The 23922-nt window shown below is 34.0% G+C and overlaps 1 protein-coding gene across 1 annotated transcript in view; it reads right to left on the bottom strand.

Annotated features, from left to right (window-relative positions):
- Window positions 1–751: 751 nt before the first annotated feature.
- The window catches only part of LOC128994067 (transient receptor potential cation channel subfamily A member 1-like), a 40158-nt gene continuing 16987 nt past the window's right edge, over window positions 752–23922 (bottom strand). The window contains 21 exon segments of the mRNA XM_054418296.1: window positions 752–995; window positions 1453–1580; window positions 1929–2085; window positions 2878–3153; window positions 3679–3805; window positions 4766–4933; window positions 5115–5224; window positions 5384–5599; window positions 7030–7137; window positions 8151–8261; window positions 10777–10921; window positions 11265–11434; window positions 11912–12078; window positions 12515–12627; window positions 13418–13596; window positions 13849–14049; window positions 14660–14896; window positions 15546–15775; window positions 15778–16097; window positions 17851–17941; window positions 18784–18940. Of these exon segments, the coding sequence (XP_054274271.1) occupies window positions 837–995; window positions 1453–1580; window positions 1929–2085; window positions 2878–3153; window positions 3679–3805; window positions 4766–4933; window positions 5115–5224; window positions 5384–5599; window positions 7030–7137; window positions 8151–8261; window positions 10777–10921; window positions 11265–11434; window positions 11912–12078; window positions 12515–12627; window positions 13418–13596; window positions 13849–14049; window positions 14660–14896; window positions 15546–15775; window positions 15778–16097; window positions 17851–17941; window positions 18784–18940 (3570 nt within the window). The 3' untranslated portion in view covers window positions 752–836.

Below are 23922 nucleotides of genomic sequence, written 5' to 3'. Positions count from 1 at the left end.
ACTCTTGTCTACCTGACTACTGAGCTAAATTCACTACACTAAGTTCTCCAATCACAGGCAAGTTAGTTAGATGTAATAATCCAAAGCTCTCATGAAAGTATTAAATAGTTTCCAAGACAGTACAAATAGTAATTGTGTTACCAGTGATGGGAAATAATTAATAAAGCCATGGGATACAGAGAGATTACAATCTAGATATATCAGAGGCCACTTTTACATCCCAGATACTACCTTTAGGAACTTATCTTTAGGATTAATACTACCTGAAATACTAATTTTAGGGCTACTGAACAACAACAAACATGAATGGCCATAGTTGCAATACTAATTTACAAAGATTACAAAGAATTAAAAAGGTTTAATTATTTTCAATTTCAATGGATTGAAAGAACAAAGTATTTTACAAAGAATAAATCCAAAAATCATCCCACCCAGTCTTTACTGTACTTCTGTTTTGTGGTTTAGTGTTCAATTTAAAGTAATTAGTGCAGAGAAAAAAAATCATGACTTGTGTATAAGATAAACCTACAAGTCATATGTAGCTGTCTAAAACATCCGAAGTCTGAACTGAACGGATTTGAACGAGAGGGATTCTATTGTATTTGTTGTCTTAGAGATGTTTATGTAGTAGCTTGCAAATTAAATGTCCTAACTAAAAATTGTTTTGGGTAAGTTTTACTATTACCTGTACCTACATGAAAAAGTGTGATGTATAAACAACCATCAGCAATCAAATATGGTTGCTAAAAACCCCTTGGACAAGTCGAGTTTCAACAGGACTGCTGTATCGCCCTGGGATGTAAGAGTGGCACGGGTCGAGTGTTGTACGGAGGCGTCTACTTGGGTGGTTGCGCCTTGGAGAAGCTGAGTGCAGTACGCAGTTTGTGCCTCACCCGAGGACTCGTCCACTTAGACCCGACACCCGGCATCGGAGCAAGCTCTTTGGGCGACACTCCTTCGTCTAGCTCATCCGCCTCTGTTTTAATCTCCATTTTCTGTAAGATAAAAAGTCAAAACGATGAATGTAGTGGCATATGAAAGTTGTAGGGCCTTGATGTGGATACTTGATGTGAATATCTCAGCAGATAGCAAATTTAAAGAGCAAAACCATTTTTTAAGGAAGGCTTGAATCAAGTTTGCATCAGAATTTAGATTCAAGTGGAAGAAGTATGTACTTGTTTGTAACAGTGAGTTTAACAAATACTGGGAGCAAATAAAATAAGAAAATGGAAAATGTATACATTTATTTAACATGCATTATTTCTTTGAATTTATAATTCATTTGTCAGTTGAAGTTGGTCTCTTTTAAATGTTTTATGACTGTACACATCAGTAAACAATATTTCTATATTATTTTAAAGTCTTAATGCATTCCAGAAACAATCTAATCACCTTAAAATCTTTTACTGTAAGTAAATCAACTGTGTATTTTTCACTTTTGCTACACAGTACCTGCACAATCAGTCGTAAAAGTTGCTGTTGAGTTTCTAGATGTTTTGAGATATTCTTCAGCTTTGACTTCATCTTGTCCAGTTCTTCACTCATCAAGTCTTCATTGTTCTCCAACACCATTTCCAGACCTGGAATATTTCATAATCTCATAAATAAAGCAGTGTTTTTTAACTGCCTGAGGCTCTTATAAAATAGGTACCGGTAGTGATGGAGTACATTTTTATATAAGTCACATTGGCAATTCAGGAGGCCGAATTGACCAAGCCCATTGGCTTGGGCTCTTAGTGAGTCATGGTTGGGTTATCTAATCAGCCAAAGATTGGTACCACTAAATTACCAAGTCCAGTTGCAATTGACTATACAGCAGGTTATGCCAGTTAATTTATTAAATAAAAAAAATAAATGATAAATATTCCTAGGTACCATCATATACAAAATATTGCAGCTAGGTTTATTATCAAACAACATGCATTTACCGTCATCAGAAAACGGATTGCAAAGCCATTTCCTCAGCATCTGGTCAAAGAAGCCCAGCTTGGTCTTGTCGTTGGGATATTCTATCAACTCCATCTTGTCCACCTTCTCCAGGAGTACTTGAGGCAGTTTGCGCTCCAACTCCGTGTGGAGGACCACCTGCAAAGATGGAAGAAAATATATGTTATAGAAAAGAGAAGTTAAAACAATGTTAAATTACAGAAAAATTGTAAATTAATGGTGATGCTGTTTTCAAATAATGCATAGTTAATGTGGAGGCCCAAACAAGCTATGATCTATTATTTAGGGGTTTCTAGTCTCCTGGCTGAGCTAGTAAACCTCTTCCATCCTCATCAGCTACCTGAACAAAGTAACATTTTAGTCTACTTTAGTTCTCTAGGGTTTGCAATCACAACGAACAAGCAGATACACACACAGATTATATAGTGCCACACAGATAGTAAAAATCTTTATTTTAAATATTACAGTCGGACCTCGGTAAAACAAATTCCTCGATAAGACAAAATGTTTAAAATCCCCTTGAAACTTTCATAAAAGCCAATGCTAAAAATACCTCTTTACAACGTAGTAATTATGCTAAAAACCTCCATAAGACAACTTTGTTCGTGACATAAGCTGGACTGATTAACCTCTATGCAACGAATACTCTTAGCACAAAACCTCTACAAGACGAATCTTAACCTCCATAGTACAAATTTTTCAAAACAAACAGAAGCTTGTCTCAACATGAAACCCCCACCCATCCCACTGTGCAGAGGAGAAAACTCTATAAGACGAATAACGGCAGCATTAAACCTCGTTAAAACGAACCTCTTTATTAAGAATACCTTGATAGTACGAATTTTTTCCCTACCCCTTGAAATTCGTCTTATAGAGGTTCACCTGTATATACATAAGATAATACTAATCAATCAAATACATCAATCATACCTGCATAGCCAATCGCTTGAGTTGTGCGTTTCTCCTGACAGACTCGATGTCTCCAACAGCCAAACCGATAAGTAGGTTCATCAGGAGGATCGGCATGAACACCATGAACAAAGCTAGAATCAGGAACGACGGAACAGGGAATGGAAGTGTTCGCTTTTCCTCCTCCGGAATATAAAACGGTTGAACATATGTTCCGAGGAAATCAATCTCTCCCAGCATCATGGAGAATGTTCTCACCAACGACATTGGAACTGTCTTGAAGCTTAAGTGGTCTCCCTGCAATTAAATTTGAATTAAGAATTTAGAAAAATGTTTAAATTTTACACAGAAATGCTTATAATGAATGAGATGTATTTGTATCTAATGGAGCTTCAACTTATCAGTGTGAGGTGATTTGTTAGCAAAGCTAAATTAACTTGGATTAGAGTTGTCAACGGATTAAGAGTAAAGAATTAATGAATCAATTTGCCCTGCCAACCCAAGATAGGAGGATTATTGCTGGCTGCTTTACCATCTATAAAAAGAAAGCTGGTGTTTTAGATACTAGCATGGACTAACATTGAAACTAATGATTTCTCTTAACTACTATCATTGACTTATGAAAGCAACCTCCTGGTTGTTCTTTCATCCTCGGATGTCTCATTAACAATATTCTTGTAATATTCAATTGACGAATGAGGCTACTTGAAGCAATTTAGAAAAGATATCTACAGCTGTCACTGTTTGCACCATAACTATTCAGGAATAGGTGGGAGCTTTAGTCCTAAAACTAAAACTTTGAGAACTAAGGCAATTGCTTACCCTTGAGAGTAGGATGTAGAAGGCCAACCCAAATGCTATGATCAGTATAGAGAAGACTACCAGCACTTTGATCAGGGTCTGAAGAATCTCCAGGAACATTACAATGTAAATGCCAACCATGTCAAACCTGCAAAGAAATTTAATGCAATATTTCAATCTCAATTTCAAACAAATCTGCAGAAGCATGGATATTTTTTCATCAGATTGGTTTTTTTAATGGGTTTCTTGTCATACTGAGCCGATAAACCAATATTTTTTAATAACTCTTACTTTGTGTAGTCATTTTTAATACCAATGCATAATACAAAACTTTGAAGCAATCTTATCAAATTAAGAATTTATTCGATATTGACAATTTCTGGCCAACGTAGTCAACAATTTGAGGAGATTACACAACAATCAGCTCCCTCTGGTTCTGAGAAATGTTTATGGCTGATTTACTGAAAGATTTTGTCAATTCATATCTTTTGTTTTGTTTTTTGTCAATGGGAAAAGTATTTTTTACATCCCATAGTTATCGGCAAGGTAATTATTATACCCAATTCCCATACAGTTTCCAAAGAAATTGTTAAATCAAGCTTTTAATGTTCTGGTTTTCAGAACTAAGACTTTACTTTTATAATATTCCTCTGGGTTGACTAATCTTGACATTGGATATTTTTCAAATGTCCCTTATTGTTTATACACCCAACCACCAATCAAACTCAAGGCCCAACAAACAATCTGAAACAAAACGACTACCGGGTAGTACTTAGTTGGTTAGTACCAAAATTCCATCTGTGTTACAGCAAATGTTAAAATATCTTTGGAGCATGATGTGATTATTGATATGGTATATTAAAAGTTTCAAATGATGTTCGGTTAAAAGAGCTTTTAGAATACAAAGAGGATCGGGACTTGCATTCCATCTCGTGTGTAACCAGCATCTGGTCAACAAGTGATAGATATTTGGGTAAACACGTTTGTTGTATTCAATGTTATTTACAAATGTAAATTGTCTGATAGACTACAAGATGAGGATTAATTTACAGACATTCTGGCCCAAAATCTCTATTTGATTCAAACAATCCAGATAGAACTCACTCACCTCTGCAGGTTAAGGAGTAGTGTGAACCAGCTAAGAAACACCGTGATGGACGCACAGGACACTGTCAACTCTGAGATGATGCCGTGGTAGACAGGGAGGATCATGATGATGGTACTGACATAGAGCATCCAGGACACCAGGTTAGTGGGGTCCAGCAGGTACTGCCATCTGGGGGAAGAAAATAATCTATGCTGTTGACTGAGGGAGTTTTTGGACTTTGAGATTATTATCTAGATAAACCTACTGAACAGCTAGTTGACAAAAAGCCTTGTTATGGCAAAGCCTGATTACTTCTTATTTCAATAAAGAAAATTGTGTACTTAGGAAGTCATGAACATCATTCTGATACCTCTGTTGGTAGAGTTGCAGTCCTTCTCTCAACATGTTCAGACCGATGTACATGATGATCATGCAGGAACACAAATACATCACTGGAGTCCTTACCAGCTCATCACCATCCTGTACGAAACAAGGAATATTAATGAAAGAAGTACAATGTAATATTATCATTGCAATAGCAAACTAATTGTTAAATATTGTTTACTTCAAAAACATCAAACATATTTTTTTTATAATCAAACTTATAAAACATAATTAATTTCTCAAATTCATACTTACTTCATCCATGGTAATACTGGTGGTCATATTTTTGACGGATACTTTAGAAGAGTCCATCAGTAAAGAAGAATACGTCGTGACAAAGCAAAGGAAGATCAGGTAGAAGACTAGGTATGCGATGTGGAAGTATTTGCCATAAGAGTTCCACTTCATCTGCAGATATTTCTGGCTGAGTGGGTGAGCCAAAAGTTCTACACGTCCGTGAGTCACCATAGCCTGTGTTGAAATGTGAATTATGTGTCAAAAACATCTTTGATGCATACAATACATAAATATCCTGTTCCTTTATGTGATATACGGTATTCATAACTTATTCAAATAACAGGTTTGTTTTAATTAGAAGGAACGCTTACAACAAATATTATTGTTTTCAGTTTTAATTAGGTACTGCAAAAAAATTCAAACAATCTTTTATTAATTGATTCTTATGAAAGTTTAAAAACTTTTTTTTTCATTTAATTTCATCCAATACTTCCCTTAAGTCAAATCCATAAAGTGTTTGATGTCACTAGAAGAGCTTAATACGGGGTAAGAGCCTTTTCCCACTAGTATCTATAAAAGGGAAATAAAAGTGCATTTTTTCTCTTCACATCTTAATTAACCCTCAAAAAAGGTCAAAAGGCACGTGTTAATATCTTAGACATCATTTATCAAAATCATATAATGACGAGGTGCTAAGGTTGGTGGTATATGCAACTGCCCATCTACAAGGTCTTGAAGTCTTGGAGGCCAGTGCATTGAAATATCAAGCAAAGCAGAGGGTGAGCTGGTACAGTTTTACAATCAACTGTACCGACAATCTTTAATTGAAGGCACTGGGACTCAAACCCTAGACATGACTACCTTGTTTTCACAGTGTGTTAAGCTACTGACTCACCAATCTATCCTTCAACCTTAAAAGAAAATTAAAAAGTAATCCTTTTTGCAATACTGTATAAAAATTTGAATTATAGGATAAGCGATAAGTTTTTACATGGATCAACAATGCCAAAAAAGATTAACCCTGAAGCGGGCACTTGACCTTTAAAAAGTAAAAAGGGTGCATGCAGGAGCTTTTTCCACATTGCATAATCATACAAATTTATTCAATTTCATTTAATTTTATCATATAATCTTTGGCCATGTTCCAATTGTTTCTTGTATTACAACAGATTACATTTATCCTTCTTTCCTTTGCAACCATCAGAACCACTTGGTCTTGTTCTATTCATCCTGCTACATCTACTGTGGTTTCCTGCTTGTACAGAGAGGTAATTTCTGTTATTGACTTTTACATACTGAAGTAGACATCCCCTCTATGTGCACTATAACTGGTTCAAATCAAATTACAGAGCTATGCTACAGTCCAAAATTCTACTTCCCCGATAATTTGTATTGCTGTGATATGATATATTATATGACATGACATTAAATGACAATATAGTTAAAATTAAAATCAAGAAGTATTTTCAGTTTGGCTTTGTTGCAAGGTGTTGGAATTTGACATAAATAAACGGACTTTGTCTGTTGAACCGTGTTAATTTTTATTCAATGCTGAATGGTCTACATTTATCAATAGTCAAAGGTATCATATGTTCTTCTTGCTACATCTACTGCAGTTTCCTGGGTCAGTGATTGTGGTGTTAACTACGGTACATACTACTTACATTCACCACCTCCAGAGGGTCTGGCCGCCACTTTATGTTGTTGAGAGCCTTGCGCTGGGACGCCAACTTGGCTGGCGACGGCTGGTAGTGGTCAAACGAATATTTGATCTGTAAAGTCCAACAGCAAAGCCATGCAACCAGTTCCAACATGTCAAACGGATGTCAAATGCACGCAGGACTGGATGGGATACAGAGGGAAAAACTTAAAACTAAGAGATAAAGAAGTCAATGGATAGTACATGAGGGAAAATACAAACGTATACATACAAACAAACAACATGTAAGAGCCCAGTAGGAAGGAATATTATCTGGTCAAATATTAATTTAACTGTATTAAGAACAAAATATTCTACTTTTTTTAATTGTCAAGCATGCTAATGTGACCATTGAGTTTGAAGAAACATAGACTATAGACACACTAACAAATTCAATGATCAAATATCCAAAGTATTAGTAAATGGCAAAATTTAAATGGAAAACCGTTGAAAAAAATATTTTGACTTAAAACTGTTTCCATCAAGAATTAATCATCTCTAGACTTTCTTAATATTCTTTTTATTCATTTAAAAGATTACAAAAGTATTAGAGATATTAGTAGTATGGACATTATAAACCATCCATGAACATGATTTTTTCGTTTTCAAAAACTTAACAACGTAGACGAATTTGAAACAGACATAAAATATTTTAATTGCTGACCCAATTCATCAGTAACTTCCCATAATATTTAGAAAATAAAAAAGTGTTATGTTGGTTGAACTTACCGCTAAAAACTCTAACTATAACAATCAAGATTTCTAGTAAGTGCATACTAATTCAAGATGTGTTTTTGCAAGAATCTCACAAAATTAATATACAGTTTTTTTAGCAAACGTAAGGTAAAATTTGACTACCATTCTACATTCTATGAATCTAAACCTACCATAAAAAAGTTCAATAAGACATCCACAGAAGCAAACAAGCCACAAATCACTACACAAAAAACTAGGACACACAAAAACCAAAGAAAAAACCTACGCAAAAAACAAAGACGTACCCAACATGCTTGCTCCGGACAGGTAGGCCTACGTCTTCATGCGCCATCCTTTGTCTAAGAGCATTTACACTATATGTACACTCACATTCAAAGCTGGTAGAGGGATAGGCTTAGATATAGTGAGCGCTTCGCCCGTCTTCTGGTCCATCTGAGCGTACTCCCGGGGACACTGCAGACACGAGAAGCTGTATTTGATCTGTAGAAAAGTGTAAGGTGCTCAGCATTTGATGGAAGTCTGTGTCATCGTGTTCCCTTCCAGTGCTATGGACTGTGAAGTAGGGTAGGTTGTTTGTTCAAAAATTGAATTGGAAAAAAATTCAAATAGTTGGTTCTGGGACTTGTTAGTTTGAGTGGTGAATTCCAGCAAAAGGAGCGGACCCCGAAACGAATTGACCCTCAAAACACAAAATTTACCAATATCTCTCTAGACCTTTTTAAAGAGCTTAAAAATACAAATAGTTTAGTACCGGTATGTCAAAGTGTTTTTGTAAACCTATTGGTAACCGAGAAAATTCAAACAAATTTAAATTTAAAATCTCTATGTTATTCTTATGGAGAATATTGTAAAATGTTGTAGTTTGCTCGTTTATAGATATATTATTTTGGTCAAACTTGGTAAATTAATTTATTTTATACTAAGGTATTAATATTTTACCAAAAAACACACTTTATTAGTTTCTATGTAGCAGCAAACCTAGGTACTCGTTAAACCTAATGTTATTTTAACACGTTCGCTACTGCAATAGTACGAAATTTTCCATTCACATGGACCAGCGACGCACATATGCGACGGCCGGTTTCCACCCATGGACTGCTCACATTAAAATAGACTGCCGACGCATATTTGCGTCGGGGTTCTAATGTTATTAAAATGCTTATATCTTTGTAGTGGTCTATTTGAAGGCACTGAATTCCCTGCAGTGGTCTACAGAGATGTCTGACGCACAACTGCGTCACTTGGTCTGTGGATATGATGATTGGTGACGTCATATAATAGTTGGAAAAGCTGGTCTTTACTTTTCTGCATCACTGTATGTATGTATGCAGTATGTATGCTGCATTATCCTATGTAGCTTTTATATTTGTTCAGTTATAAACTGTTCTTGAATAATCTGTTTATTTCTTTACTTACTTTCACCTTAAAACACAAAAAAATGAACTGTCGCATATATGCGACGTTTAGTCTATTTCAAGAAAACTATGATAATTTTCATTATTGTCTTCGCTGTAGACCGGGCGTCGCAAATATGCGACATTACAAAAGGTTATAAAAAATACAAATAAACTAGAATATTTTATTTACAAACACCATTGTAGCGTATTACAATGTAAATGATCGCTGTTTTACAGGTTTTTGCCCGTGGTCTGTGTGTACTGTTATCCAAGTGACAGTCGGTCTATGTGTAAGATTCAAATGTATACCTCGGTCTGTGGCAATGACCGCGGCGTCGCATATATGCGACGCTCAGTAGCGAACGTGTTAATAGATTTAATTAAAAAAACAATTCAGGCCGATGGAAATTCGCATAGTCGGCAGGTTTGCTACGTTACAAGTTTCATAGCAACTGCACACGGTTCATTATATAAGTAGTTTATTACACCGATTAGATGTTTGTTAAATGCCTTCTTGATTATTTGAGTTATAATTATGTATACAATATATTGCGTACGGTAGTTTACTGGGTATTGTTCCAATTATATATTGTCCAATAGCACTGATAGGGTGATTGTTATTACAAAGCAAACACAAAGAGTAAAAACTATTATGTACAATAAAAGAAAACATACTATTTACAAGAAAAGAAGAGCAAATAAACCTTACAATATAGTGTTATTGTTTTTTATCTGTATGCATATATTGATGGCGTGGTAAAACAAATATAAATTTGTGTGAAATCATCACATGAGGCTTTTGATTGTTGGATTGAGTACTGAGAAAAATTTTGTTTTGTAAAGTATTGTAAAATTTACAGATTGAAAGGTTTATTTGTGCGTCAAGGTAATGTAAAACACAAAGCATCATAAGATAAACTATGTACAGTCCCCTACCTTACTTCTCATACTTTAATTAGCAGAGGTATTTAAAAAAAACCTCTGTAATCTCCAACAGTTTGTAATCTCTAACACACATTTATTAACATTTGTTTGAAATGGTTCTTAACATACTATGATAACCTGAAACTTTATGATTGTTATCTTAGAAACTTTTTCTTCTTGGTTTGGAGGTTAATTTAGAGGAAACACCATGAAGTTCTAGTTTGCAGTAACGATTTTTTTTATAAATAGTTACTAAATTATTCATTGAAATAAAAGGTCATTACTGTCTGGTAAAAGAGTAATTTTGATTTACACTCTTTGTGTAAAATCATGTTCAGCATAAAATATACACGTGAAGAGTTTCACTGTATTATTAAATTAGTTTAGTCAGTCTATTCTACTTGCAGTTTTATTACTTCATAACTGAAAATTTTATTAATATCACTCAAAAACTTTAAACAACTTTAACACAAGGCTGTCAGAAATGTTATTTGAAGTGAATTTTCTCCTTAAGCTAGAAAGCAACAAATATATTAAGGTTTTAATGTAGAATAAAAAGTTGCCCAACAATAATTTCTGCTAAAAATTGTCCATATAAAATACCTCAGCTAGTCTACTCATATTATTGATTTCAGAATTATAACATTTCACTGTTTAATAGATATAAAACTTACATAGAAAGACTTTGAGTCCTTTTTGCAGTTGGCTTTAGTGATACATTTGTCCTGAACTGACTCGAAGACTCGAGGCATTGAGGCTATGAGGGCTAGAGTGACACATGGGTGTTTGTCTGACCTTAGCGACATAACCTCCTGAGCTCTGTGCAACAGAATGTTAAAATCAATATATACAAAGACAGAAATTGAAAACAAACTAAAACAGCAGTCTTCTTTCAGCCAACCTCGTTTATAAAATGTTTTCAAAACTGCTCTTAAGTTATATACTACGTTAGAATGTTTACATTGTACAACTTAAACATAAACTTTTAGATTGCTGTCAACGATCTACTCACATTATACATTTCTGTAAGCAGGACAGTTACTGTCATAGCATTTTCATATGGCATTTTCTGTTTTTCTATTTTCATCAGGTATAACAAAAAATCTGAACAAATGTCCTAGTAAAGCTCACCAAAAATAAGGCCAATTCTGCCTTAATTTACCTGGAGTCATGAGTCACCATAGCCAGAGCAGCTTCAGGGAACTTGTAGTAGATGGCGTAATCAATGGCACTCAGGTCTATGGAGTTGTAGAGGAGTTTACAATTCATGGAGAGCAGCAGAGATATGGAGTTGGGTTTGTTCTCCATCGTAGCCAGGTGTAGAGCAGTGTTCTGTACAAAACAGTTACAGACTTTTTAAAATCTGTATTCAAGTACTCTTCACTAGTGACATTCAAATCAGGCTTTTTATTTTTTTCCAAATTTCTGTGTTCATCACGACAGAAATTTGGGGAATTCCAATATGTCAATCACCTTCACTTTGAAGATTTCATTCTGTCCAAAGCTTGTTCCTCTTCTATTCTTCAACTACATTAAAGCATCCTTGATCTATATATTGTTCAAGCAAAATCTAAGTCTTTATATGAAAAGGTAAAACCATATCTCATAAAAACAAAACATACTAATGTTTTGACATTGTTGCAGATGGCCATTTTCAGTTAGTAATAGAGCTTTTACTAGTCTGAAGATAGCAACCTGCAACTGGGAGTCACATGGTTTTATTGAGAATGACCATAGAAACGTTTAGTCTTTATATGATACTTGAAAATCACAATAGCAACACAAAATGTCTTCTAACCATACTCTTACCCCATCTTTGTCAACCTGATCCAGTAGATGGGAGTGGACGGACTGCAGCAGTTCCATAGTCTGGGTGTAGCCGCTCATGGCCGCCAGGTGGAGGGGGTTGCGCCCATTGTGGTCTCTGTGTAGCAACGCTCCTCTGTTCAGCAGCAGCTGTACCACCTTCGTGTGACCTGTCAAAGAGACTCAGTTAAGAGCATTGATGTTTGGATAGTGGGGTATACACTCTATCACAAGCTGTAGCCAAAATCAAACACAGCTGGAGAGTCAGTTACTACCATCATAGGTTTTCTTTTTAGTTTGGCTAAGCTACTAAAGATCAGATGTATAATGTATCTGACGAAAATCAGTAAATTAACATCAATACACTCTGTCGGTGTCTCAAATTAATTTTTTCATTTGCATTAAATTTCTGGCTACAGCTCAAAATATGAGAATGGAATGTCAAGCCTTATCCATAATCATTGCTAATATGCAACAAGGTATATGGCAGCGGAATGTAAAGGATAACAGTTTATGTAATCATTTAATATGTTGAATAATAAATAAATTGCAAAAAAAATTTTAACTTTCAAAAGGAATAAAAACCTATAAACCTAATATTTATACCTTGTTGAGAAGCAATATGAAGTGGGGTTAGTCCTTCTCCATCAGTCTCATTGATTATGAAAGAACCTTTCTCTGAATCCAGCAGCTGCTTGACAGTGTTATAACGACCATACCTGTAGAACAAAATGCACAGCTCATTAATATAGAGATGGATTGTAATTGGAGGATAATGGTAGAAAAAAGTAAAAATTTCAAGAACTGACCAAGATTATGAATATCACATTTATGTAACTTACAAGTAAGTGGAATTTTCACCGAGAATTAAAACTGGTGGATGAATGAATACAAATAACCATAATGACATATTATCTGACAAACTTGAAAATAAATCCAACAAATCACTTTAAATCAAATATCTTGATCAAGTTAACTCTTTAACTTCCACCAAACTTCCACTTACTATCCATACAAACTCAAAAAGAATGGCTGAAAGTTTGTCGGTTGATTGCTGCAACCTGGCAGTCAAGTTATCTACAGTAGTCTACTATGATTAGTATTTGAGTTAATCAGTGTTGTGAGTGTGTTAGATAATTATTTCTGATTAATGGTTTAGCATCCAAGATGTTTTGTATCTCCATCCAGAAAACAACACCTTAGATTGAGAATTTAAATCCTTATCCTGCTTTGCTAAGGCCTGTTGAGCAACTCACGAGAAAGAAGTTCACCTTGTGGCAGAATGTGTGGTTTGGCAGGCCATCTAAACTTTGGGTTGGACGGACCGGGTAGAAGTTGACGTGTTGAGTGGATTCTTTGTGACTAGCAGCTCATATCGGCAATTTCCTTTCATTTATATACTGAATGAGTCTACTAAAAGCCTTAAATTTAGATTTTGGCACTCATAATATACGGGAGTTAAGAGAATGATAGAAGTTGTGTTCCAAACAATATCAGTACTGAAATTACCTTGCGGCAAAGTGTAGAGGACTCTCATTGTTGTTGTTCTTGAGGTTGATGCAAGCTCCAAGTCGGATAAGGTTCTCCAGACTGCGTATGTGACCCTCACGACTCGCGTAGTGCAGCGGCGAGCAGCCCGTGTTGTCCTTCTCATTCAGCAGCTGTTGTAGCGCCTGCTTGGACTGTGCCTAAGAAATTCGGAAGATCATACACCAATGGGATATTGAACTGTAAGTGGAGAATAGGTAAAACCTTATTAAAACATAAATATAAGAAGACCAAGAGGAAGAGACAGAACAAGTATGTATGAGGAGAAAAGTAATGAGAAGAACAATGGAGGAGGAAAAGGAAACAACTGTGGAAGGATAGGAGAATAGGGAGAAACCTTCTTGATGACCAGAGCCTTGGCTCAATCTATAAGAGACAACCAATTACAATACCTTGATGACTTCTTGAGCAAACTCCTCCAGCCGTCCGCCGTTCATGACAACCAGATGCAGGACATTACGATGGTTGGAGTCTTTAAGGTGGATGTCGGCGCCAAGCCTGATGAGTGTGAGCACTGTGCGCCAGCCACCACGAGAGGCAGACAGCAAAAGAGGCGATCGGCGCTCCTTGTCAAGAGGATTGATATCTGCTCCCTGGATTTGGGAGTAGAAGAATCTTTAAAGCTTAAAGTATCAATTTATTCTTATAGAGTATAAGATACTTTCTGTGGGCAACGTTTTATCTGTCAACAAATTTAGATTGTATTGCTGAATTAATAAAAAGTTAACCGTTGTTTATTGTTCTCTATCTACCAAATTTGAAGAACTAACACAGCTATCCTACAACATGCAAATGTTTACAATCACTTCTAACTGGACAAAAACATTACACACACAGTCTTCATAAACACAAAATCTGACAGTAATAGTGTAAACAAAAGTCAGACATAATAGTACATCACAAGAAAACATTTTTGTATTTTTTCCATGAAATGAAAAACAGTGTTTCCTTTATTAATCTAATCCAGAGTTGCTCAATTAGAATAAACGCCAATAGAATAATGAGGGAATCACAAATGCTTTTGAAGGAAAAGCGGCCCCCAACCCCTCCTAAAGTCTTATGGATATGCCAGGACTGAGCCTGTCCCTCTACGCTGAAGTCCAAGAAGCTAACCACTAGTCTAGCAAAACACACTCATTCATTTAATCAATCTCATCAATCTCAACCATTCACCCATTCATCCAGTCAATAACCATCGCATACCTCCTGGACCAAATACTGCACTATTTCCATCCTATCGAACATGGCGGCGCAGTGCAGGGGAGTCATTTTCTGTATGTCACATGAGGCAAGAGACAACCCCTTTTCCAGCGGCTGTAGGCTGAACATGAGCTTGACAATGTCTATAGCACCCTGGGCACACGCTAGATGTACGGGTGTGGACATGTCGTGCTGCTGGGTAGAGATCTTCGCTCCCGACTTGAGGCACAGCTCCACTGCCTTTGGGAAAATAAATTGAAAGAATGTTACAGCAGGTAAAATGGGTTTGCATTTGCATGCATATTTTTTATTTTGTTATGTGAGAAATTACGCTACATTGCAAACTTATTCATTACATTATAGGATTATACCTTAGAGCTTTAATTTAGAACTCTTGATGCTTTTTTTTGTAATTGGTTCATGATAAAATTATAGGTTTTTCCTAGATCATGCATATCGCTTTTGACTCTTAATGAAACCAGGTGTTCCAGCCCAAGCTGACACCAGTTTCAGAGTCGAAATGCACGTAGTTAGAATCAGTCACCAACAGAGTATCAATTAGTCGATTACCGATTTCTTTTGTGTACATTAACCTTTTAACTAAGAAAAACTGGAAAGACAAACTTACAGTAAACTAACATGTGTTATGTCATATCAACTATCTCATTTTCAAATCTAAGGTATCATGTATAATTTTAGATTGTGGTACACTCTGAGGATCGTTCATTGACTTTACCTCAGTATCCAAGTCAATATTTCTTCTTTTTGTTGTACTCTAGGACTATTTTAAATAAGCAGAGGTAATTGAATGGAAATGAAAAGTACCAGCTAACTTAAGGTCCTGGCAATTCAAATTTTAATAACAAGCAAAAAGAAACCAACTATCAACCTTGAAGTCACCACTGTGAACAGCGGAGTGAAGAGGTACGTTCCCCTCCGCATCATAGAATGCTATCATCTCCTGCCGAGTACATCCTATAGTCTCGCTCAGTTGCAGGAACACCTCCATAGTGTGTGAGGAGGCGTTCTTAGCTGCCTCGTGTATAGGGTAATAGCCGTTGTTGCAAGGTCTACGTGGACAGGCTCCCAGCTTTGTGATCTGAATTGGTAAACAATTAAATTAGATTGAATGGTCGTTGATGCAGAAATTATAATGGTCTTACAACTTGAACTTACACAAAAATAAACTATCTCTTTCATTGCTGTATATGTGAAGTAAAACTATGAATGAATGACTTGACTCACCAGTAGCCTGGCACACTCGTCGTGGTCATATATTGCTGCGATGTGCAGTGCAGTACGGCCGTGCTCGCCACCTTGGTTGGTGTCTATCAGGTGTTTGTATTTAGCCATCACCTCCAGTACCGTAGCCTTGTTGAGCTCAGTAGCCAGATGTAGCGGCGCCTGCATCTTCTGGTTGAGGATACCAGTGTCCACACCCCTGCCATGGCAATAATGTGGTAAATTTAGTTACAAGGAGTTAAATTGAATTGTTATGTCACCTATTCTCGGTGACCTGTTCATATTGCTGATAAATAAAATTTTCCCCTAAGGTCGTTATCCCACTATGACAGAGCATTGATTACAGTTTAAAGTAGGTACTCAAGCAGATTTAGTCAATAGAGAATCATCCTATAATTCCGAGTAGTTTTTTGCTTGATAAAAGAGTAATTGTAATGTAACATAATAAATTATGTAACGTTTGTTGTTGGGATAGTAGAACAAAAAACAACATTTTATAATTGAGGATTCATTTTAAAGTTTATGATCTAGCACACACGCAAGTGGTAATTAAAAAGGTAATTTCATTTAGGGTTTTGCCCCCCTTAGGTCTATTTATTTCTAAAGATAAATAAACATAATCATTTTCAAAGATCCGGAGATACAGTACTGACCAACTTTCTTTATAACAGTTTAAATGTGAATTGTTATTCAACAGTCGATCCTTCAGTTCAATGTTTAACCAAGTGAGATTGTAAACAAGTGAGACTAAACCGTTTATGAAAATGTATTTTGAATAGATAATTTTTTTGAAAACTGTGACCTGATTGGAGGTAGGCAAATCACTCTTTATAGTGTAGATCTAAAATCAGCAGATTTATTGTAAGTTAGTAGTTTTATTCACCAATCCTTCTTAGTCAAGTTTTGGAATAACAAGCTTTGAACTCATTAAATTGAGTAATTTATGCATGGGTCCCCTTTTATGCGGTAATTGTTATTTCACATAACTTTTTTCACTTTTTTGAAACAATGGATCTAGATTTGATATGTTGATTTTGTTCAGTATTAGGTACTTTCCAAAATCCTAATGATCACTGTTTTTACAAGATCTTAAAACTGTTCTTTAAACTCAAATTTACAATCCAATGAACGATAGTGTTTCCCTCATCCACAACCATTCATGTTCAGGATGGGAGGAGATGTTGTTAAGCTGCAATCGGAGATGTAAATCAGTGTTTGTGTTGTTGGTCTGTCCTCAATGAATTCTCATCTCCAAGTGTTGACTCTTCCGCCAAACAGTTGACAAACAATATTGTTTTTACAATACAGTATTTGCCTTTGATTTTATGAAAAAATTTCATCAAGTATTCTTAAAAGTTGTTTATAATATAACTGGGGAATAATTTTGATAGGATTATATTAGTGCGTAAACATTCATATTAATTCTTAATTTGTTTGAAGTTTAAAAAAATACATAAAAGTAATAGGATGAAATAAACATATAATAATTCATTACAAAAAGAAATCATTCCATCAATATGTTAAAACAAATTATAATCCCACTTTTTCTATAATGAGTTGTTTCCCAAGGATTACTCTTTAATTTCCTAAAGTAATTAGCTATTTTCTTTCGAATGATTAATCTATTAATATAACATCAGTATTTTAAATAACAACTACACAAAATAAATGGCCCCATACCCCATAGTAAGATAAGAACATTGTTTAATTAGGAGTACAGTACAGATGTCATACACCATATGCATACACCAGATGTGCCAAAGAACATATGCATACACAGTATATCTACCATACTTTTGAATCTCAAAATAGTCATGTGTTATTTTGTTTTGTGTTGAACAGTGAACGTACAATATAGAAATATTTTATCGAGAATATCGATAAAAAATTATTTATAAGTAAAATATCTCTAATCTTAAATTAAATTTTTGTAATTACTTTATTGCACTTACATTTGCAGCAAAAAGTCAACGACTTCCAAGGACTCCTGCTCAACGGCAATGTGCAAAGGTGTGTTTCCAGCATGGTCTTGGATATTCATATCTAAAAATGTAATAAAACATGTATGCATTTTTTACAAAAAACACAATACATGCAATTTATTTAATAAACATGGAGACCCAGACTTATAGTATGCTTAATCAAAATTATGAATGATAGAAAAGTTAAAAAAATATTCTTTAAACAATATTTTCTTTTACAACACCCTTTGCTGTATCTCCATTAATGGAGTAAATTAAAGTGTATTGTCGCCCCAATTCAAAAGGTTGTGTTCTACTTCCAATACAGCTTGTAATATTACAAGGAACAAATTAAGTTCACTTAGACTTGCATTATTAGTTTTGAAATTAATAAAGGTGAACAGACGAGTACCTATTTCAGGTTTACGAGTATTTGAAGTTATTAAACATCGCAGATCTCACAAGATTAAAAATAAGTGCAATGAAAATATTTATATTAAATTATTAGAAAAGCAATAAAGGTGTTTCAATTTTAAATATAACCTCTTCTTAATACCAAGATGCTTTCATTAAACTGAAATGTTCAGAATAATTTTAACATGTTATTAAATTTACAGTGGTTAAAAATAACGCATTTATTTTCTTCTTGCAATATTGTGTGGTGTGTTAATATAATGATTCCCACTCACCATAGTGAATTTTGTTTATATAGGGGCATGAGATGAAGTATAACTAGACTAAATTAGTACTGTAATATCAAATCAGGGGCTCTAGGATTTCAATAAAATTGTTTTTCTTTAATTGTTTCCCCTAAAAGTATTTATACATTGAAAAATGTAGGACTACACCACTAAATAGTGTGATCACTATTGGTAAAGTTCCCTGGAAGTAGTCGATGCAACGATCTGTATCAATTGTACCTACCCCCGCCATGGCTCAAGATGAACTGCAGGATGTTGAGTTTGTTCCGAGCCGCTGCCTGGTGAGCTGCAGCTCTTCCCTTCGAGTCCCGGACTCCCAACCGGGACGGTTCAGCCAGGAACAACCTGTTGAAGTCTTCGAGGTTCCCACTCTCTGCCGCCTTTGACAAAAAAGTTCCAAGTCAAAATACTAACTAACTTTGCTTCAATCAAGTCTATCAACTGGTGAAGATTAAGAACACAGAAAACTTAGTTAAATCTAACAACAGAATCAACTTTAATTCACACATTTTTCGACTGCCATGACGAATGACACTAATTGAGTTTTCACTCTTGTTATATTGTAAGTGTTACCCCATATATTTTCTTACATTCAAACTGTTATGTAGCATGTCATCACAGTTATGGTTTTTAATACCGTATGGTAAATAAATAAACGCCTTTGTGTTTTTCCATGTCATCCTAGTAAACCTACCTCTCCTAGCACGGAAAAAAAGTAACTACTTCTTCTAGCGACGGAAGAAGATTCCAGATCTCGATACCTCATTTTATACAACTAGTTTTTATTAATCATGATGGAAAATGTTTGCAATACATTTTTCAAACTAAAATTAATTTTAAACAAAAAAACTGTTTTTTATTTGAGAAAAGGAAATGTGTTTTTGCGTTTCACATGCAAAATAATGTAGGCTTTATACAAGAAATGATTGATAAAAACCTACATAGGTCTTCTCTGTTTTGTCAAGCTTTCTATTCCAGAAACGTTTGTGCTTACGAGCCGATTTAATTAGACAAGAGTAAAGAGGAAACAAATGACTTCTTAGCGTCGCCCCATTACAGACCTGCACAGAACTCGTGCCTCGAACATCACATCACTGTCAGTATTTTGTCTTTAGTTGGATAAAGCTTTTAAGCTCTTTAAATTTGAACCAATTACAAACAACACGCATAGTACTTCTATATTTTCTTATTTGTGTTTCAAAGTTGCGTAGTTGTTTTTTTTTGTTTTTTTTTGTAAGAAAACAGCCCAAACACATTTGGGTTGCTTTTTTAGATCCTGGGGACTTTTTACTGCCTGAGATAATCTTTAGTACATCTCTATAATAAAATGTGTAGAATAGTCAGGCTGTGGTGTATGCATTGACTTTGAATTTTAAAAGTATATTCTCATCTCATTGTAAAATCGGTATTTATTCTTTAGTTATACTGTAGCACTAAAGGGCAAGTAATTGTTTACAAAAGTATTACTACGTCAGTTTAAACTGTTTAAGTTGGTTAAATGTCAACAAACAAAAATCGCGTAATCGACAAAACTCCTTGTACCAAACCGGAACCATCTAGCCTTAAATAGTCTTAATCCGATCTATAAGGATTATAAATCTATATTATATGGTGTATTTTGTTTTTACAACTAAAATTAAAACATTCAATCTAACGTAGAATCTAACACAGGTATTACTTCAGCCTGTTACATAAAACGTTACAGAATGAATTTTTAAACAAACTAGGGAATAAAATATTGTGAGTATTATGATACCAATAGCTGGATTAAAGCTTGAAAATGATTGCATAGAATATTTTATGCGTTCATTCAAATCAAATTCTGCAGCACCTTGACTCAGTTCAAGTATCAATAGACACTAATTTAAAAAGGAAGACAACGGAGATTGGAGAAATTATTAGATTTCTTTGACAAATGGTTACAGAAGAGAAGCTTTATGAATGACAATTTAATTGTCGACTTTTATATTTAACTTAACTGCACTTTTTGAGTCTAGCAAGTGACATAGTACTTTGAAAAGTTCATAATGGAACAATAATTTAGAAGTAAGCAATCCTTTCTTATAAACACGACTCTTTATCAAAAATATGTTACCAATAGCTTTTAGAGGGAAATATTAAAACATATTGATCTCGTTCACATTTTAGGGGTTGACTTCCATATGAAATTACCTACTATTTAAAATAACCTGTTGAAACCTTTATGTTTTAGTAATATTGACATAAAAAAGGTCTACAATATTATCAAACATACCTTGTACCTCGAAAATCTTAGAAAATGTTCATGAAATTTAAACTTTATTCTTCCAAAAAAGGTAACTGAAATTACTAAACATTTTAATTTCATTATTGCTCGAAGTCAAAAATAAGTCAAATTATTCATGCGTCTTCTGATGACGAAAAGGTACACAGCTTTGATAAAAATACAAGGTTAGATTAATTTGCAAGGAGCTATATTTGTCTGCAGCTATAAAAATCAAAGTAATTGACTTGCGAGGAGCTTCAGACACTAATGAAATTCCTTATCAAAGTTTCTAGAAAAGCTCATATTCGAACAATGAAAAACACCTCTGAAGTGAGTTAGTAAAGAGATGAGGCTTAAAAGATCAGACGAGAGAGGTAACGAAAACTGCAAGGTAAATGTTCTACTTCAGGGTGTGTGTAAGGTCGTTGAACCGACGGTAATTACTGCTGTATTGTTAATATTAAAAGTTTTTTTTAAAGGACTTTTTACAAAAAGATTTGTCTAAACTAGTGTAAGGAATTGATTCTTCTTTGGTTAAAAAAATTATCTGTTTGGCAGCGTTTAGTATTTTGAACAAGATCTTTTTTGTATTATTTTACCACAAAACACATAAATATTGAAAATTTAATATATTTGATCAACTAAAATAAGCATATAGAAACTGTCTCATTATTGTTGATTTTAACAATTTACTAACCAAAACCTGAAATACTACCATTTCGGTACACTATTAAAACATAATTTAATCTCGAGATGTAAAATGTTGGAGGTAACATGAACTGAACGTCTGGCTTTGACAATAAATCTCATTAGTTACAGCTCACAAATCTTTCCATTTAACTAAAATTTATTTTCAGATTATAACCATTTCGTTTAAAAAATATTAAACCATACCATTCATCATAATAAAAATATAATTAACACTTATATCGTGTGTCATTTCCACTTTGTTGGGTTTAGTTATTTAAAATTAAAGCGTTGAAAGTTTTTATAATAAAAATGTTCCAGTTTCTCCAATTTCATTATAATAATTCTAAAAATGTTGAGTTTGCACAGTCAGGGAAAGAACCTCTCTAATATATACACACCTTTATAAAGAGTATTTATTATATATTTTCTTTAACTGGAATTGCATTTTTTTAACAAATCTTAAATGAGCTAACTTTTAATTTAATTTTGGTAAATGATAAGCAGTTATTATTGTTCTGTATGTTTGTACAGTACCAATAAAAATACTCAACTAATTTGATGTAAATATCATTGAAATATACTTTACAAACACCTTGGGCCACGAAGATAAATTAAACTCCAAGTTATTATAGAACTCTAGTCCAACTTTTGTAGGTTTTATATTTTTATATTTTAGATAAATTAGAAAGCTGTTTATTTACAAAAGATAAAATTTACTCTTGATCGTCAAATTTGGTTCTATAATAATGGATCCCAACAACACTTTACACTTTTTTAATATTTTTAAAATATGAATTTAAAGAAAATATGTAATAACCTGATACTGTATTACTTAGTTTAACATTGCAAATTTATTTTGTTTGAATATTAAATATACAAATATTCGACTAATAGGGCTTGGGATCTTAATAAGATAAGATCGACAATCATAAAGAGACTCTAAACTCCCTCTTAACCTCCTCCCTCTCCTTAACTCTTAAACATCTCTCAAGTTACCTTATTAATTTTTCCCTGAAATTCACTCCGCAACACATTAACTAAAGAACTTTTGTTCACAAATTGTGGTACTGTTCTTCATTAGTAATGTGCCAGTTTTTCTCAAAAGTTATAGATATATTTAATTTTGGAAAATATATAAAGAGGTAGTGTTTTACAGTGTTTTAGTGTGTTTACCAAGGGGAATCTTTAAAGCAGGATCTTGTTCGTTTGATGAAGTCTAAACGAAATAGCTTAAACATGTCTAATGACTATGTCTAATGATGATATTCAGTGCATTCTATATCCTAATATATGTAATATCATGTTAAGTAAAATTATGTAGGTACGTAATATATCTTGACTGTTGCAAACATTTAAAAATTGACTTTTTTGTTAAAATAAATGCCTTGGCTCGTGTAAAAAAATAGAGTTACTAATGGAAAGTGTATCCAATTTTAGGGTTTCTTCACCATTATTTTTACTTTCTCCCCCTATACATAGAATAAAGACGAATTATTGTTTTCGTCAACATTTTCGAGTTTGAGTTTTAGGTGGTGGTTTTAGTGATGTCTGTGTGTGCGTGTGTGGATGTGTACATAGCTACAGACTACACATGTGGTACAATTTTGATGAAATTTGGTACTAATCCATAGCATCTCCAGGCAATTTTTGTTATTTTTGAAATTGTAATTTTTAATGGTGGTTTGAAATCCCATAAAACAATGGTAAATCTAATTTTTACACAAAAGGACTGAGCGATTTTGATTAAAATTTATTATGTTATATTCCCTTTAACTCTAAACAATACGGTACAACCCCATTGCTGGTAAAATTGCTGTCCAAAATGTATTGTAATTTATGTGATTTCCCCATAAAACCCCTATAAAATAACAGAAAATCAGATTAAAAAACACTCAACTAATTTTGACTAAAATTTAGTATTTTATTGTTCTTACAACTCTTAACATGATAATAGAATCCTCTCACTGTAAAATTTAAGGTTTAAAATTTATTGAAACTTTTGTGATTTTCTCCATTAAATATCATAACTTTTAATTATTCCCACCACTTATGATAAGGGTCATTGACAAGCTAATGGGAGAAAGTATGTGTACATGAGTTGAGGAGTTACAAATAAACAAATGACTTGTTTGAAAACTAATAACAGTCATAATTTCCGATGATTTTAAAAGAGTCAACTAAAAGATTATTAACTGATAAAAATACTCACAATTTACATAACAGTCCTATTCCAGTTTAAAGGGTTAATATTTAACTACCAAACTGTCCATGGACGGGAAAAGGTAAGCTTACAATTTAAGTCAAAGTAAAAAGGCTGTCAGCTTTTATAATGTATTGTAGGCCTACCTAAGTTATTTAGCCAATATGTAGGTGAGGGTGTAGGCTACTTTAAACTCTACAGAACAGAGTTGGCAAAAACTGGCAGAA

This window comes from Macrosteles quadrilineatus, unplaced genomic scaffold (genome assembly GCF_028750875.1).
Source record: "Macrosteles quadrilineatus isolate MER2022 unplaced genomic scaffold, UCM_ALF_1.0 Scaffold_5__1_contigs__length_97177068, whole genome shotgun sequence".
Taxonomy (NCBI): Eukaryota; Metazoa; Arthropoda; class Insecta; order Hemiptera; family Cicadellidae; genus Macrosteles; species Macrosteles quadrilineatus.
The sequence above is the reverse complement of the archived record's forward strand: the minus strand, read 5'-3'. Positions and strand labels throughout refer to the sequence as shown.